Below are 16,658 nucleotides of genomic sequence, written 5' to 3'. Positions count from 1 at the left end.
CCAAAATGTCCATTTATGAAGCCCGTCTGATCCAGGAAAAAACAGCTTTCCAAAACGCAACGTCATTTTTTTTTAATTAAAAAAGTTGCTTATAAACTTTGACAAAACACTTCAAACTACTTTTGTAATCCAACTTTAGGTATTAGTAAACGTTAATAATCGATCAAATTGATCACGGGGCGATCTGTATTCAATAGCAGCAGGTCTTGAAATCATGGTTGATATTCTCTCTTTCATAACTTCCTCCGGTGTACCCGATGACAGGAAGTGCCTATTCTTCATTTCACCAAGGATTAACTTCAACCCAATTGCCAAGACTGGCGACATCATGTGGAAGCTGTAGGAATTGTAAACTCCCTTGCCATAGACAATACAGAGAATTTGGCGGAAGGATATATATATTTTTTTTGGTGAACAGTTTTCCTTGGGGTTTTGCCTGCTACACACGTTCCGTTATAGTCACAGACATGATTTAACCCATTTTAGAAACTTCAGAGTGTTTCTATCCACACATACTAATCATATGCATATACTATATTCCTGGCATGAGTAGCAGGACGTTGAAATTTTGCCTCGATTTTTAACAAAATCTGAAAAAATTCACAAGCTCTTTATTAAACACTTCTGATATGGACCATCTCCCAATCCACTAGTTTAGAAAGACAAACATATAGCTCACCAGAGAAACATGGCGTATGTGGGTGTATGGGTGTGTGCCCAATGACAAATACTAACCATGGGACTGCACACCCAGAATCCCTATACAGGCAGAAGAGATATTTCATCTAAGACCAAATGACCTCTGGGAAGGGATGGCAATGTGAATGCTCTTTGTGCTTTGTGCATGACTGTACTGTCAGCTTTATCTAAACACAGTTTGAGGCACCCATGGGGCTTCAACTACAATACCCATGCATCCCTGGGGCAGAGTCTGTGGAGAAAACATTAAAGGGCACCCTAGGGACTTGTAGGCCTACAAAGAATATGCTGAAAACGGGGACATCTTTGCTCAGAAGGCAGGAGGGAGGACAAAGAGGAAGATAAATTCTTCAGGTTGGACCTGAGGCTAATTTGTTTGTTTTTAAACCGACAAACATTTTGCTAACCATATTGGATTTGAGTCCAAGGACTGGAGAGGTAGCACCTGAGGACATTTCGTCTGAATTACAGTTGAATAAGAGATGGGAGGAATAACAGAAAGAGGCGACGCACAGACAGAGCGAACACGCTATTGGGGAACGCTGTGCTTTCCCCCCCCTCTAGGTCTCATCTTTCCCCTATGTGGATCTGAGGCATGTCTGTCTGCCTGTCTGCCTGTCTGCCTGTCTGCCTGTCTGCCTGTCTGTCTGTCTGTCTGTCATGTCATGTCTGTATGCCATTCTCAATAGCAAGGCTATGCTCACTGAGTCTGTACATAGTCAAAGTTTTCCTTAAGTTTGGGTCAGTCACAGTAGTCAGGTATTCTGCCACTGTGTACTCTCTGTTTAGGGCCAAATAGCATTCTAGTTTGCTCAGTATTTTTGTTAATTCTTTCCAATGTGTCAAGTAATTATCTTTTTGTTTCCTCATGATTTGGTTGGGTCTAATTGTGTTGCTGTCCTGGGGCTCTGTTGGGTCTGTTTGTGTTTGTGAACAGAGCCCCAGGACCAGCTTGCTTAGGGGACTCTTCTCCAGGTTCATCTCTCTGTAGGGGATGACTTTGTTATGGAAGGTTAGGGAATCGCTTCCTTTTAGGTGTTTGTAGAATTGAACAGCTTTTGCCTGGATTTTGATCATTAGTGGGTATTGGCCTAATTCTGCTGTGCATGCATTATTTGGTGTTTTACATTGTACACAGAGGATATTTTTGCAGAGTTTAACTTTGGTGTTTGTCCCATGTTGTGAATTATTGGTTGGTGAGTGGACCCCAGGCCTCACAACCATAAAGGGCAATGGGTTCTATAACTGATTTTTAGCCCGATCCTAGTATTTTTAGCCATATCCTAATTGGTATGTAAAATGTTATCTTCCTTTTGATGGCATAGAAGGCCCTTCTTGCCTTGTCTCTCAGGGCGTTCGTTTGTGGAAGTTAGCTGTGGCGCTGTTGTTAAAGCCAAGGTATGTATAGTTTTATGTGTGCTCTTGGGCAAAGGTGTCTAGGTGGAATTTGTGGTCCTGGCGACTGGACCTTTTTTTGAACACCATTATTTTGGTCTTACTTTGTTGGAGATAGAAGCACCAGATCATCAGCAAACAGTAGACATTTGATTTCAGATTCTAGTAAGGTGAGGCCGGGTGCTGCAGACTGTTCTAGCGCCCTCGCCAATTTATATGTTGAAGAGGGTGGGGCTTAAGCTACATCCCTGTCTCACTCCACGGCCCTGTGGGAAATGTGTGTGTTTTTTGCCAATGTTAACCTCACACTTGTTGTTTGTGTACATGGATGTTATAACATTGTATGTTTTTCCCTCAACACCACTTTCTATCAATTTGTATAGCAGACCCTCATGCCAAATTAAGTCGAAGTCTTTTTTAAATCCACAAAGCATGAGAAGACTTTGCCTTTGTTTTGGTTTGTTTGTTTGTCAATTAGGGTGTACATGGTGAATACATGGTCTGTCGTATGATAATTTGGTAAAAAGCCAATTTGACATTTGCTCAGTACATTGTTTTCACTGAGGAAATATACGAGCCTGCTGTTAATGATATAATGCAGAGGATTTTCCCAAGGTTGCTGATGACGCATATCCCACGGTAGTTATTAGGGTCAAATCTGTCTACTGTCATGACTTCTGCCGAAGTTGGTGCCTCTACTTGTTCGACGTCACCGGCTTTCTAGCCTCCACCGATCTACATTTCTTTTTCCATTTTTTTTGTCTGTATTGTACACACCTGGTTCCCATTACGTTTGAATTATTTCCCTGTTTAAACCTCTGGAGCCATCGTGGTTTTGTGCGTGTTTATTGTTGTCAGTTATCTCGTTTATGTGATTCTGGATTTTCGTTCTCCTTGTTGGAAGATTATTTTTGAGTAAAGTTACTATTATTACTCATCTCTATATTCTGTGCCTGACTCCGCCTTACCCACATCACCTAGACTCTGACATCTACACTTTGTGGATTGGGGTGATCAGTCCTTGTTCCAAATATTGGGGAAGATGCTCATATTGGCATAGGATTTTTATTTTTACATTGCCAAAGCAAGCAAAATAGATAGTCAACAAATTTGAAATAAACAATAAACAATACATTACAGTTACAAAAATTCCAAAAGAATAAAGACATTTTAAAATAACATATTATGTCTATATGCAGTGATGTAATGATGTGCAAATAGTTAAAGTACATAAGGGAAAATAAATAAATAAACAAACATATCTCTCGGTCTCTAGGTAAGCCAATCAGACGAGGAGGGTGCTTAATGGCTACGTTCTTAGAGAAGACCAGCTGAACACCCATTTAATGATACAGTCAGTCATACAAACAAACCATAATTACACACTAGACCTAAAATCATCATGCTCATTAGCAGTACTTAGCAGCATGTCCAGTACAGCCGTTTGGTTGTTGCTGGTCTGACGTGAAACAAATGTCTATTATGTGCTCTGATGGTAAGCTGATCATGCCCTTGCTTGACGAAATGAAATGCTGTCTCACAAGGTCACTGTCGCTGGTCAAACTGGGGACCAGAACAGAATGGAGTCTAGATTAAAACAACCTTCAGTCACAAACCCATCCCTCTAAACATCAATAAGCTGCAGCACCTGCTCTGCAACCAACAAAGCCCAAATCCAATGGTTAAAAATGTAGGAAGCATACGTTTTTACTCACCAATGTAACAACACAGTGTGGTCAAGTAACTTAGTTATAGTGACGATCTGATTACCTATAAGTACAAACATCCGTCCTCGATATTACATCACAACCCGGAAAAACATTTTCCGACATCACTTCTACATTCTAATCGGTTTTATGTAATACAAATAGAAAATTGAAGTGTAACGTTGCATTGGGACTTTTGATGTATATACTAATGCAAACAAAACATGTGGTTATGTTTATGCTACCAACCATTTAAAGGTGGAATACGCAGAAATGTATTTTATTTATTTAACCTTAATTTAATTAGGCAAGTCAGTTAAGAACAAATTCTTATTGACAATGATGGCATAGGAACAGTGGATTAACTGCCTTGTTCAGGGGCAGAACAACAGATTTGTACTTTGTCAGCTTGGGATTTGATCTAGCAACCTTTTGGTTACTGCCCCAACACTCTAACCACTCGGCTACCTCCACCAGTTCATGGTAGCAAACCTTTTTAATAGTTCTAATTTCAGTTTATGTGACAAAACAAGCAAGTCTAGAGAATCATTGTAACATTCAAGCCGCTGTGAAATATTTTTTAAATTCCCAAATATATTGTATTTTCAGCTGTTTGATGCTGGTGTACAAAACCGAAAGTAAAAGATGAAAAAACAGAACAGATTCTTAGGCTTGCTTTCAATGAGAATGACAGATCTCTAACTCACATTTGAATTTGGTCGAGTCACCCAAAAAGTTACATATCGCAGCTTTAAAATACAATAAATGTGGTAACACTTTCTATGAATATCATATGCATAATGCATTATACAACATTATACAAGTTCTCATAATATATTATACAGCATTGTCATGAAGTTGGCCTGTGGGTAAGGTTTATGAACCCCCCATGAATACCTTTCTCCCCTCTCTCTCTTGACTCTACTGAAGGACTCTTGAATAGCCTTTGTTAAACATAGAGAGGCTGGGAACATCAAACAGTGGGGGGAAAGGAACCATTTTTCGGTAATAGAACCAGTTGAAAATATGCGTTGGTACTTAATGAATATGATGTCAGTTCGGTTGTCATCTGAGACATTATGACTGATGACAGGACAACACAAACTGTATCTGGGAAAGTCTACACATTCTAGTTATCAGATTCACATGGAATTATTGTGCAATTTAAATGTTTGAATATGAAACTATTTGTGAAAAGACTACATGTAATTTTAGCTTCCAAATGAGAGAATTGGGTTTTCATAAGGTTAGAGCTCTGCTCAATCAGTGGCCCGCCCCTGTGAAGAGACATGGGTTATAAACTATGAAACACACCCTTCTCTCCCTCCACTATTTAAGCCCTTGACGAAAATGTAACCTCCTGTTCCGAGGACGATAGGACGACGGTCCATACGTTAAAAGGGACTAACATGTCAACTACAGAACTAATCCAACCTCAGCGTGAGCTTTGGTTGTGAATGGCATGAACTTTGAACTCTTATTCACTCCAGAAGTGATACCTCCTAGCCGTGGAGTTAGCAGCGGCCGCTGTAAACGTGGGCTAGGAAAGGACGGACGACGTATCCAGTCTAACACACAATGACGATACTACAACGTATACAATTTACCACCAGAGACATTCTTCTGAGGACAGGAAGATCTCTGTTGGCCAACACGGCTAGCATCTACGACCAAACTACCAAAGTAAATATTTATTGCATTTTCGTTTTCCAAATGGGTGGTAATTTAGAATGCATGAGATACTGTATTTACAATAGCATGGCTTCTCCCTTTGTTCCTCAGTCTTCCCGCTCTTTCACTCAAACCCAACCCCCTTTCCTTTGTGTAACCAGCCGTCATGTCGGCTCCGTCCACCAGGGACGTTTTCTGTATGACATAATTTGCATTCTGTGTATATGTAATTCTGTGTGATTAGTTAGGTATTTAGTAAATAAATAATTAAAACCAATTTTGTATTGCTGATTCAACTTGTTAGCCAGGGTTCGTGAAGATAACCAGGAATTTACCATTTTCAGATGAGACTGAAATAAGGTGACGATTAATATTGACTGCTATTTATGTAAAATATTACTAGGTCTTTAACCTCTTCAGTCGACCCTCTACTTTTTTGAACATTCTGTTAAAAATCGCGCAACATTTCAGCGCCCTGCTACTCATGCCAGGAATATAGTATATGCATTTGCTTAGTCTGTGTGGATAGAAAACACTCAGACGTTTAAAAAACTGGTTAAATCACTGCTGTGGCTTTACCAGAACGGCATTTACATCGAAAAGCACAGGAAAAACTGATCACTGAAAATGGGGAAAATATATCCATGCGCTACTTGAACCCATTGATAAACGTGAACCACAATTAATTGACTGAGGTTGCAGTACCTACAGCTTCCACAGGGTGTCTAGAGTCTTGTCATTTCCCTTCGAGTTTTTTCTTGGTCAAACACATACAGGACACCGTATCTAATCCGGTCTAGGACCGGATATTTTCGTTGAGTTTCTAGCCGGACATTTTTCCAGACGGACAGCTAATGATCTTTACATCGCCTCCTGATGAATTTTATCGCTTATTAACGTTTACTAATACCTAAAGTTGCATTACAAACGTATTTCGAAGTGTTTTGTGAAAGTTTATCGTCGACTTTTTGAATTTTAAAAAATGACGTTACGTTTTGAAACTATGTTTTTTTCGTTTATCACACAGTCTACATATAACGATATCTAGGCTTTATATGGACCGATTTAATCGAAATAAAGACCCAAATAGTGTTTATGGGACATCTAGGAGTGCCAACAAAGAAGATGGTGAAAGGTAATGAATGTTTTCTATTTTATTGTGCGGTTTGTGTAACGCCGAAATGCTAATTATTTTGTTTACGTCCCCTGTGGGTCTTTTGGGGTGTTGCATGCTATCAGATAATAGCTTCTCATGCTTTCGCCGAAAAGCATTTTAAAAATCTGACTTGTTGCCTGGATTCACAACGAGTGTAGCTTTAATTCGATACCCTGCATGTGTATTTTAATGAACTTTTGAGTTTTAACTAATACTATTAGCATTTAGCGTAGCGCATTTGCATTTCCAGAGCTCTAGTTGGGACGCAAGCGTCCCGAGTAGAAGCAACAGGTTAAGAGTTTATTCGGAAGATAACAGCTCTATAAACACTCTTTCGTGGTGCCCCGACTTTCTAGTTAATAACATTTACATGATTAGCTCAATCAGGTAATATTAATTACAGAGAAATGATTTTATAGAATAGCATGTCATATCACTTAATCCGGCATGGCCAATGACACGACAGCATGATACATGTTCTCATAATGCACTATGATAGCAATAATACAGTATAAGCATAATAATACAGCATAAGAATAGTTATAGAGACACATAAAGACTCATATGGACTCAAAGTCTGTATACCAATACTCATAATGCATTATAAGTATAATCATAGTCACTTATAGCTGAGGAACTCACAACTCCGTTCTCTTATATCGAGGCTGAGTTGAGTTTTGTACCTATGTTTGTCCTGTACAACTGCGGTCTTTCTACGAGGTGCTGAAATTCATGCTTTTAATTGAAAAAAAAATATTGAGTACAACCATCAACCTTTTCCTCATTTGTGTTGCTCATCCGACATAAGCTGAGATTCAATTGGTACATGCAAATCACGCTGAGCAATGTTATTGTAAATATTAATGTTATTGTATAATTTTGTCGCACTGGGCTTTGACTTTTTCATTTGCCTTTTTCTTTCATGAACTGTTTATGTTAATTTAATATCCAGGTGTGCCAATTGTACATATGTTGGGTCTTAATTTGGTCCCCCTGTTGCAGGAGGACCTTCCTTTAATTTAGTTGAGGTTGAAAAAGGCTTCTGAAGCTTGTAATTACGAAAAGCGTATCAACCCCTTCAAAATTGTCCATTACTTATCATCCACATAAATAATTCACATTTCCTGTTGCTTCAAGATTATTTTCTTACTGTAGCAAACTAGCTCACATTAAGGTCCTACATCTGTAAGATCTTGAGGCAATGTATGTTATGTTTGAGAAAAAGAATGAAGAGCTTTGTGTTGTGTCATCATGAAATGTGCAGAGGTTAATTCGCTGAAAGCAGACCAATGACCACTTCATAATTGTATAGTAACAGTTTATGGTGTATTGTTATCTGTCTGCCTTGGGCATTTCATCACTTTACCCATATCAATCAAATATGACTTTATAAGTATGCTATACACCATAACAAAGATTGTGATGCAGTAATAATAACTTGCTGCTCATTGACAAAAACGTTAGAAATGTATCACACTGATGGTAATTATAATGCTGCATGATCGTTGAGGAAAAAGTGACCAGCAATTATAAAACACTATGTTGCTGTACATAAAAAGTGATTATGATTATACATATAATGCATTATGAGTATTGGTATACGGAATTATAAGCCTATGAGTCTTTATGTGTGTCTATAACTATTTTTATATCAGTGAAGGCTCCTCAGAGGAGAAAGGAGAGGACCAATCCTCCTCAGTGAATTTAATAAAAAATAAAAATTGTATAACATTTAGAAAGTTATCCTTTTTAGATAAAACTATACGAAATAAAATCACATCACTGAATAACTGATTAAACCACACTATTGTGCAAAGAAGGTCTACAGCAGCCTCAACAGCATTCTGTAGGGTAGCACCATGGTATAGCCGGAGGACAGCTAGCTTCCGTCCTCCTCTGTGTACATTGACTTCAATACAAAACCTAGGAGGCTCATAGTTCTCACCCCCTTCCATAGACTTACACAGTAATTATGACAACTTCCATGCTCTTGCAGATTGAACTGACATGTTGTCCACCAAATCAAAGGATCAGAGAAATAATCTAGTACTAATCATAAGCTACAGCTAGCTAGCACTGCAGTGTATAAAATGTGGTGAGTAGTTCAAATCAAATCAAATTTTATTTGTCACATACACATGGTTAGCAGATGTTAACGCGAGTGTAGCGAAATGCTTGTGCTTATAGTTCTGACAATGCAGTAATAACCAACGAGTAATCTAACCTAACAATTTCACAACAACTACCTTATACACACAAGTGTAAAGGGATGAAGAATATGTACATGAAGATATATGAATGAGTGATGGTACAGAATGGCACAGGCAGTTGACTCAAAGAGAAAGAGAGAGAGACAATAGTTGAACAGTTTTAAACAAATTGATTTCTGCCAAAATGAAGGGGAAGCAAGAGAGAAATAGAGATTTTTTTTTTTTTCACTTTCAGTTTCACTAGAAAATGCAGCTAGCTGGTTTAGCCAACTGAAACACCCCCGCATCAAACAGAGGGATGCTATGTTAGCTGGCTATGACTTTCCAACACAACACTGGAACTCTTCCAAGTCAATGTAAGCTTTTGGTATTACTCATTTATTGCCACTGGGGCCTGGGGGTGTAACTACTTACTGACTGTACACTAACATTACTGCATGATTGTTGCGGGTTTACTAACGTGTTAGTTCTATTAGTTATGCGGACTATGACATTACTTTAGCTAATATGGTGACAACAATGTAGGCTGTGTGTAGCGGTTTGGTTAGGAAAGGCTATTTCGCCTGGTCACATAGCTGGTGCATTGTAGTCCACAAGTGAAGGGAAGAGGTGAAGGGGAGCGCAGGAATGTGAGAAGGAATACAACGTGGCTGCTATGAGAGTGAACTGTGTTTACAGGTGATCAGGGGTGTATTCATTCCGCCGATTATGTTGAAAAGGTTTCTTAAAACGGAAGCAAATGAAACAAAACGGGGATAAACATACCTGAATTTGTCCAATAGAAATTCTCGTTTGCAACTTTTGGACTACTGATTACACCCTACATCACCTAGATGCAGGCAAGTGTGCAAGTTGGGACTAAATGTCACTGTCTGTCACCACAAATTTGTCTCTCGACATGTGTGCACCTATTTTGTAAACTTTAATTCATAGGATAGGTTGTAGCAACCTCATAATGGGTATAGGGAAAATGTGAGTATCATGTAGTAGCCTAAACCTATCGGTGTTACATTGAACTGGGTGAATGGAATTTAAATGAGAGTCATCCAATATGCTGTAATAGAAATAAGGCCATGCTCATTAAAAAAATAATTGTCCTCCCTTATCTTTAACAGCACTGACCGCCACTGGTTTATACTGCATTGTTACTGCATTGTTACAGTGCATTATGAGTACATGCATAATGCTGTATAATGCATTATTAATATGGACTTCATAGAATTTGTTACCAGAAAAGTTTTTTTCCTACTTCACTCTGTCACTGTGTGAAGTGTCTCTCACCTCATGTTTTTAGGCGTTATCTATTTCTGTCAGTGTGTCTCTGCCTGTGCCACATCACAGGGTATGTGTATGGGAGGGGTTGAGCGGGAGACGAGGAGAGGGGAGGGGGGGGAGCAGGGCATAAGGGGGATATGAGGTGGAAAACAGAGGGGTAAATGGGGAGAAGAGAGGAGAGCCCTTGGGAGTGGAGCATGCTGAGATTTCCACTTCCTCAATCCCAGCAGGCTACAGGGGGATCTTGAATGTTCAAAGCCAGAGACACGCACACTGGGAGAGAGCGGAAAGAGGAAATGGGAGAAGGGCATACAGGGGGAGATAGGGTAGGGATGGGCTATCAGAGATCAGGGGCAACAAATAAAACACTGTTTAAAAGTTACAAACATCAGGAGCTCCCTCTCCCCATGCCTGTTCCATCACTACACTCACAACTCAACCAATATCACATGTCCTACTGAACCAATTCACAATCGACAGACCTTGAGCCAATCACCAACAGAGCTAGAATATACACTATATATACAAAAATATGTGGACACCCCATCAAATTAGTAGATTTGGCTATTTCAGCCACACCCGTTGCTGACGGGGGTGTAAAATCGAGCACACAGCCAATCTCCATAGACAAACATTTCCGTAAAAATGCAACACTCACTACCGAGTTCCAAACTGCCTCTGGAAGCAACGTCAGCACAAGAACTGTTTGTTGGGAAATGGGTTTCCATGTCCGAGCAGCCTCACACCACGCCTAAGATCACCATGCGCAATGCAAAGCGTAGGCTGGAGTGGTGTAAAACTCACCACCATTGGACTCTGGAGCAGTGGAAATGTGTTCTTTGGAGTGATGAATCACGCTTCACCAATCTGAGAACGCTACCTGCCCAAATGCATAGTGTCAACTGTAAAGTTTGGTGGAGGAGGAATAATGGTCAGGGGCTGTTTTTCATGGTTCGGCCTAAACCCCTTAGTTCCAGTGAAGGGAAATCAACACCACAGCATACAATTTCTGATCGGTGTGGAAGAACTTGACTGGCCTGCACAGAGCCCTGACCTCAACCCCGTCGAACACCTTTGGGATGAATTGGAACACCGACTGCGGGCCAGGCCTAATCACCCAACATCAGTGCCCGACCAACCTCATTAATGCTTTTGTGGCTGAATGGAAGCAAGTCCCTGCAGAAATGTTCCAACATCTAGTGAAAAGCCTTACCAGAAGAGTGGAGGCTGTTACAGCAGCAAAGGTGGGACCTCCACCAACTCCATATTAATGCCCATGATTTTGGAATGATGTGTCCACATACTTTTGGTAATGTAATGTACTTCAAAACGCCGTTTTTATTATGTGACTTAGGGGTGGCATTTTCCTACGCAATATCATCGACTGGCAAGACACTGACAAAGAGTATGTAGGGCTATGCTTGGATATTTCAATATAACTTACTTATAATAATTTTTGGATTGTCCATGTACCCAGACAACACAGAACCCAGAAGTGAAGTCTCACAACAAAAGGCCTGGAAGCAGTGATCTACAACACAAAAGGGTCCTCTTTCACTCTCCCAAATCAACCAAAACATCCCTTCTCTCTAGCTGCCTTATTACTTCTACAAGAGGAACATAGAACTTGGTCTACATATCAATGAATTTAACCACAGGAAACCAATATCTACTTTCTTAAAACTGTCAGGGGTGCACTAAGAATTGAAATGCTCTACCAGCAAGGGAAATCTCCATTGCCATGTCAGAAACAGAGAGAGCGAGAGATAGAGAGAGAGAAAACATATTTTTGTCTCATATTTCCATTGCTCTAGAATTGCAAACATTAATAACCGCAGCCGTCCCCCCTCCCTATTTCCCTCTCCGCGCTCACCATCTCTCGCCACGCTTGTGATCAATATATTTTCAGAGGGGCACATGGAATCCAGATGAAAGACAATCCACAAACCACACCTGAAGCATCCACAACCTCTCTCTCTTCTTCACTTCTCTCTCTCCCTTTCTCTTTCTTTCTCTCTTTCACTGATTTCCCTCTCCTTCCCTAACTCTGTCTGTCCCCCCCCTCTATATCTTTCTCTCCCTATTTCCCTCTAGCTTTCAACTGCATGAAAGAGGAAGTGAACGTGCGCCTCAATGAAGAGATGTCAGAACAAGATGAAGCAGGGTCTAAGTGTTGGGTAAGGTTCAAATGTTGAAATTGTACATTTAGTCATTTAATAGACACTCTTATACAGACTGACTTACAGGAGTATTAGGGTTATAAGTGCCTTGCCGAGATTTTTCACCTAGTCAGCTTTGGGATTCGAAACAGCGACATTTTGGTTACTGGCCCAACGTGGTTAACCACTAGGCGATCTAATGGCCTGGTTTAACTTCAAAGATTGTTCCTGTGTAACAACTACACTGTAAGGCTCCACAGCCCACAATAACTAATGTAGTCAAAGTGGCAGCACCATAATAACAGCTTCAGACATATTATGCTGTAATTGACATTGCAATGTACATAATCTATTCGTAACATCCACATAAACCGGCTCAAAAAAACTAGAGGGTTATGTTTTTCATTACGTGGAAAAACACAAGGCTACACAAATACATATTGCATATTTTTTCGATTGAAATCCCTCTCTCTTCAAAATAGGCTAGCAACAGTCCCTGAGTGACTGCATTTTCCATAATTTGACCATGCATGTAAATGTCTTCTGTCCAGTAATTCTGTGTGTATTTTCAGTGGCGTTCGAGTTAGGGTTGCATTTTCTAATGCTTAACATTGAGTGAGGCTCATTAAAATAATCACATAATCGTTCTAGGTTTATTTGGAACTCACAGAAAATCACAGTATATCCAACAGGATAACTTCCAGGGTCATCATTACACAGTACCTTTTGTTTGTGAGCGGCGAGGTATCCCTGTAGTCTCTCTGCTCTGAGGAAGGGACTGCTGTGCACTGCGAAGCGCACGTCCAGTGTCCTCTCCCTGACGTCCGTCAGGCTGAAGACGTTGATGTCGTCAACGCCCACCGCCAACATCTCCGACAGGAAGTCCACCAGCAGTTCATAACGACTCCTCAAGCTACCACGCTGCTCAATAAAATCCTTCGCTGTGATGTCTGCAACACACACACACACACACACACACACACACACACACACACACACACACACACACACACACACACACACACACACACACACACACACACACACACAAACAAGGTTATACAAGCCAACATATGCCACATGACTCGTCCCTCTCGTTTTCCTAGGCAGAAACAGATGCATCCCTAAAGATCTGCTTGTGACTTGTACTCTTATTAGAGAGACACTCCGTAGCTGTAACACCGGGCATATATTTCTAAAAGATAAAGAGCTGTACTCATGAAAAATGCATGTCCTCGAAAACAGCTCTGGATGTATTTAAGGAACATTAAAGTTGTGTGAGGACCATGTTCCCAGACCTGACCTGACAGGCCCTGTCAATCGCCTCTCCTCTCCCTTCCTGAGAGCCATTGGCCCTGGCCCAGCGAGACAGACACCACCCAGCCCTGCTACACAATGTCACAGTCACAGCCAACGCTCACACAGACAGACCACTCTGGCCATGTCGGGGATATTGAGCGGGGGGGGTGGTAGAGGACGGAACAGCCTTCAACCTCAATTTGGAGCACGGCATCGCTGCCAAAGAGAGGGTGCTAAGGTGAGAAAGTTCCTGAGCCGAGGCCGACTCTAATTGAGCCAACACCTTCTAGCATGGGATTAGGAGAGAGAGGGAAGCTGGGGATGGAGCAGCGGCCCTGTGCTTTACCTCTGCCCCCACTCCCCTCAGTCCCCTGGGCCCTGTTTGAAACAGACAGGATCCCCCTACTGCTCCAATCGAAACTCTTCAGCACACAGGAGACAGGTGGAAAAGATAGGGAAAGAGATTTCATCCAATTTTAATGACATCAGTGACATAGTTATACATTGTTTTAAGGGAGAAGGCTCCAATAATCATATCTGATAAATGAAACGTTTAATAAATGCATGTTTTTGAATTTGGGTGTTTCTACAAAGTTTAGTGTGTGTAACTGTCTGACTGAATGTGTGTGTGTGTGCGTGCATGTGACGTGTATATGTGAGTGCATGTGTGTAACTTTCTGACAATGTGTGTGTCTGTGTGCTCTCATCTCTCCCACTCTTAATCCCCAGGCTGACGGCAGGCTTTAAGTGTCATGCTGGGAACACCTGAGCGGTGTCAATCTGGGATCATTAGGTCCTGAGGAGTCCCAGTGTTGCTCAGTGTGATTAAGGCCACGGGAACAGACAGAGGGTGGAATCCTAGATTGACATTAAGAGAATGGAAATGGAACTCAGCGAGAGGATGCTGCTGCCGATGCTACTGCCGCCTGTCTGGTCTCATTACCAGTGCGGTGGGAGACAGACAGGGACTCTCTTTAACACGGAGGGACAGATTGACACCTGGCTTTGATCCAAAGCAAAGATCACATCGACTCTCCTTCCCACGGGCATTAGGGACACACACACACACACACACACACACACACACACACACACACACACACACACAGTGGCGGATTTAGGTGTTGTCGACATGGGCAGCTGCCCACACACAATTCTTTGGAATGGTGACATTTGCGCGATAGGTTTTCTAGCTCTCATTTGCACGTCATGTCAATGATATCATGTCACCGTGTGGGACAATTAACCTTGTCAGAGTGGGCGACCTGATTCTAGTTTGTGAGCTAGGCAGGCTACTGCCTGGGAAGGTCTCCCACTCAGAAGTACGAGATGGAGAGGAGGGCAGGGGTAGGAAGCCCGAGGTAGGGGGAGCGGGGGAATCTATCAAATAGCACACCTCTAACTTTGTACGTTAATAATGCAATTAGTAAATCAGTCACACTACGAAACGCTACCAAATAAATTCATAATACTGTGAATATATACAGTTGGAGTCGTAAGTTTACATACACCTTAGCCAAATACATTTAAACTCAGGTTTTCACAATTCCTGACATTTATGATTTATTTCAGCGTTTATTTCTTTCATCACATTCCCAGTGGGTCAGAAGTTTACATACACTCAATTAGTATTTGGTAGCATTGCCTTCATATTGTTTAACTTGGGTCAAACGTTTCGGGAAGCCTTCCACAAGCTTCCCAAAATAAGTTGGGTGAACTTTGGCCCATTCCTCCTGCCAGAGCTGATGTAACGGAGTCAGGTTTGTAGGCCTGCTTGCTCACACCCGCTTTTTCAGTTCTGCCCACAAATTTTTTATGGGATTGAGGTCAGGGCTTTGTGATGGCCACTCCAATACCTTGAATTTGTTGTCCTTAAGCCATGTTGCCACAACTTTGGAAGTATGTTTGGGGTCATTGTCCATTTGGAAGACCCATTTGTGACCAAGCTTTAACTTCCTGACTGATGTCTTGAGATGTTCCTTCAATATATCCACATAATTTTCCTCCCTCATGATGCCATCTATTTTGTGAAGTGCACCAGTCCCTCCTGCAGCAAAGCACCCCACAACATGATGCTGCCACCCTCGTGCTTCATGGTTGGTATGGTCTTCTTCGGCTTGCAAACCTCCCCATTTTTCCTCCAAACATAACGATGGTCATTATGGCCAAACAGTTATATTTTTGTTTCATCAGACCAGAGGACATTTCTCCAAAAAGTACGATCTTTGTCCCCATGTGCAGTTGCATACCGTAGTCTGGCTTTTTTTATGCAGCTTCTGGAGCAATGGCTTCTTCCTTGCTGAGCGGCCTTTCAAGATATGTTGATATAGGACTCGTTTTACTGTGGATACAGATACTTTTGCACCTGTTTCCTCCAGCATCTTCACAAGGTCCTTTGCTGTTGTTCTGGGATTTATTTGCATTTTTCGCACCAAAGTACGTTCATCTCTAGGAGACAAAATGCGTCTCCTTCCTGAGTGGTATGACGCTGCATGGTCCCATGGTGTTTATATTTGCGTACTATTGTTTGTACAGATGAATGTGGTACCTTCAGGCGTTTGGAAATTGCTTCCAAGGATGAACCAGACTTGTGGAGGTCTACAATTTTTTTCTAATGCCTTCTAAAGCCATGACATCTTTTTCTGGAATTTTCCAAGCTGTTTAAAGGCACAGTCAACTTAGTGTATGTAAACTTCTGACCCACTGGAATTGTGATACAGTGAATTATAAGTGAAATAATCTGTTTGTAAACAATTGTTGGAAAAATGACTTGTGTCGTGCACAAAGTAGAAGTTCCCACTGACTTGCCAAAACTATAGTTTGTTAACAAGAAATGTGTTGAGTGGTTGAAAAAACATGTTTTAATTACTCAAACCTAAGTGTATGTAAACTTCTGACTTCAACTGTAGTTTCACAGACATATTGTTGCATTTTTTTCTGGTTTATGCGAAATTGTTAAGAATAATATAAAACCAGTCTGCACACCACCAAGGTGAATTGGTTCAGTCTTGACTCTTGGTTGACAGTGTTGAGGGATAGGTAATGTATTAGTGCCAAATCAACACAAATGGATAAGAAAAGGTCTAAG

General features: G+C 41.1%; 1 protein-coding gene across 1 annotated transcript in view; it reads right to left on the bottom strand.

Moving 5' to 3' along the window:
* LOC115112107 (neural-cadherin-like) overlaps positions 1-16,658 on the bottom strand; it is a 218,643-nt gene that overhangs the window by 55,742 nt on the left and 146,243 nt on the right. Inside the window, 1 exon segment of the mRNA XM_065011153.1 lies at positions 12,995-13,221. Within this exon segment, the coding sequence (XP_064867225.1) occupies positions 12,995-13,221 (227 nt within the window).

Source organism: Oncorhynchus nerka, linkage group LG27 (genome assembly GCF_034236695.1).
Source record: "Oncorhynchus nerka isolate Pitt River linkage group LG27, Oner_Uvic_2.0, whole genome shotgun sequence".
Lineage (NCBI taxonomy): Eukaryota > Metazoa > Chordata > Actinopteri > Salmoniformes > Salmonidae > Oncorhynchus > Oncorhynchus nerka.
Note: the sequence above shows the minus strand (reverse complement) of the source record. Positions and strands in the feature narration are given on the sequence as shown.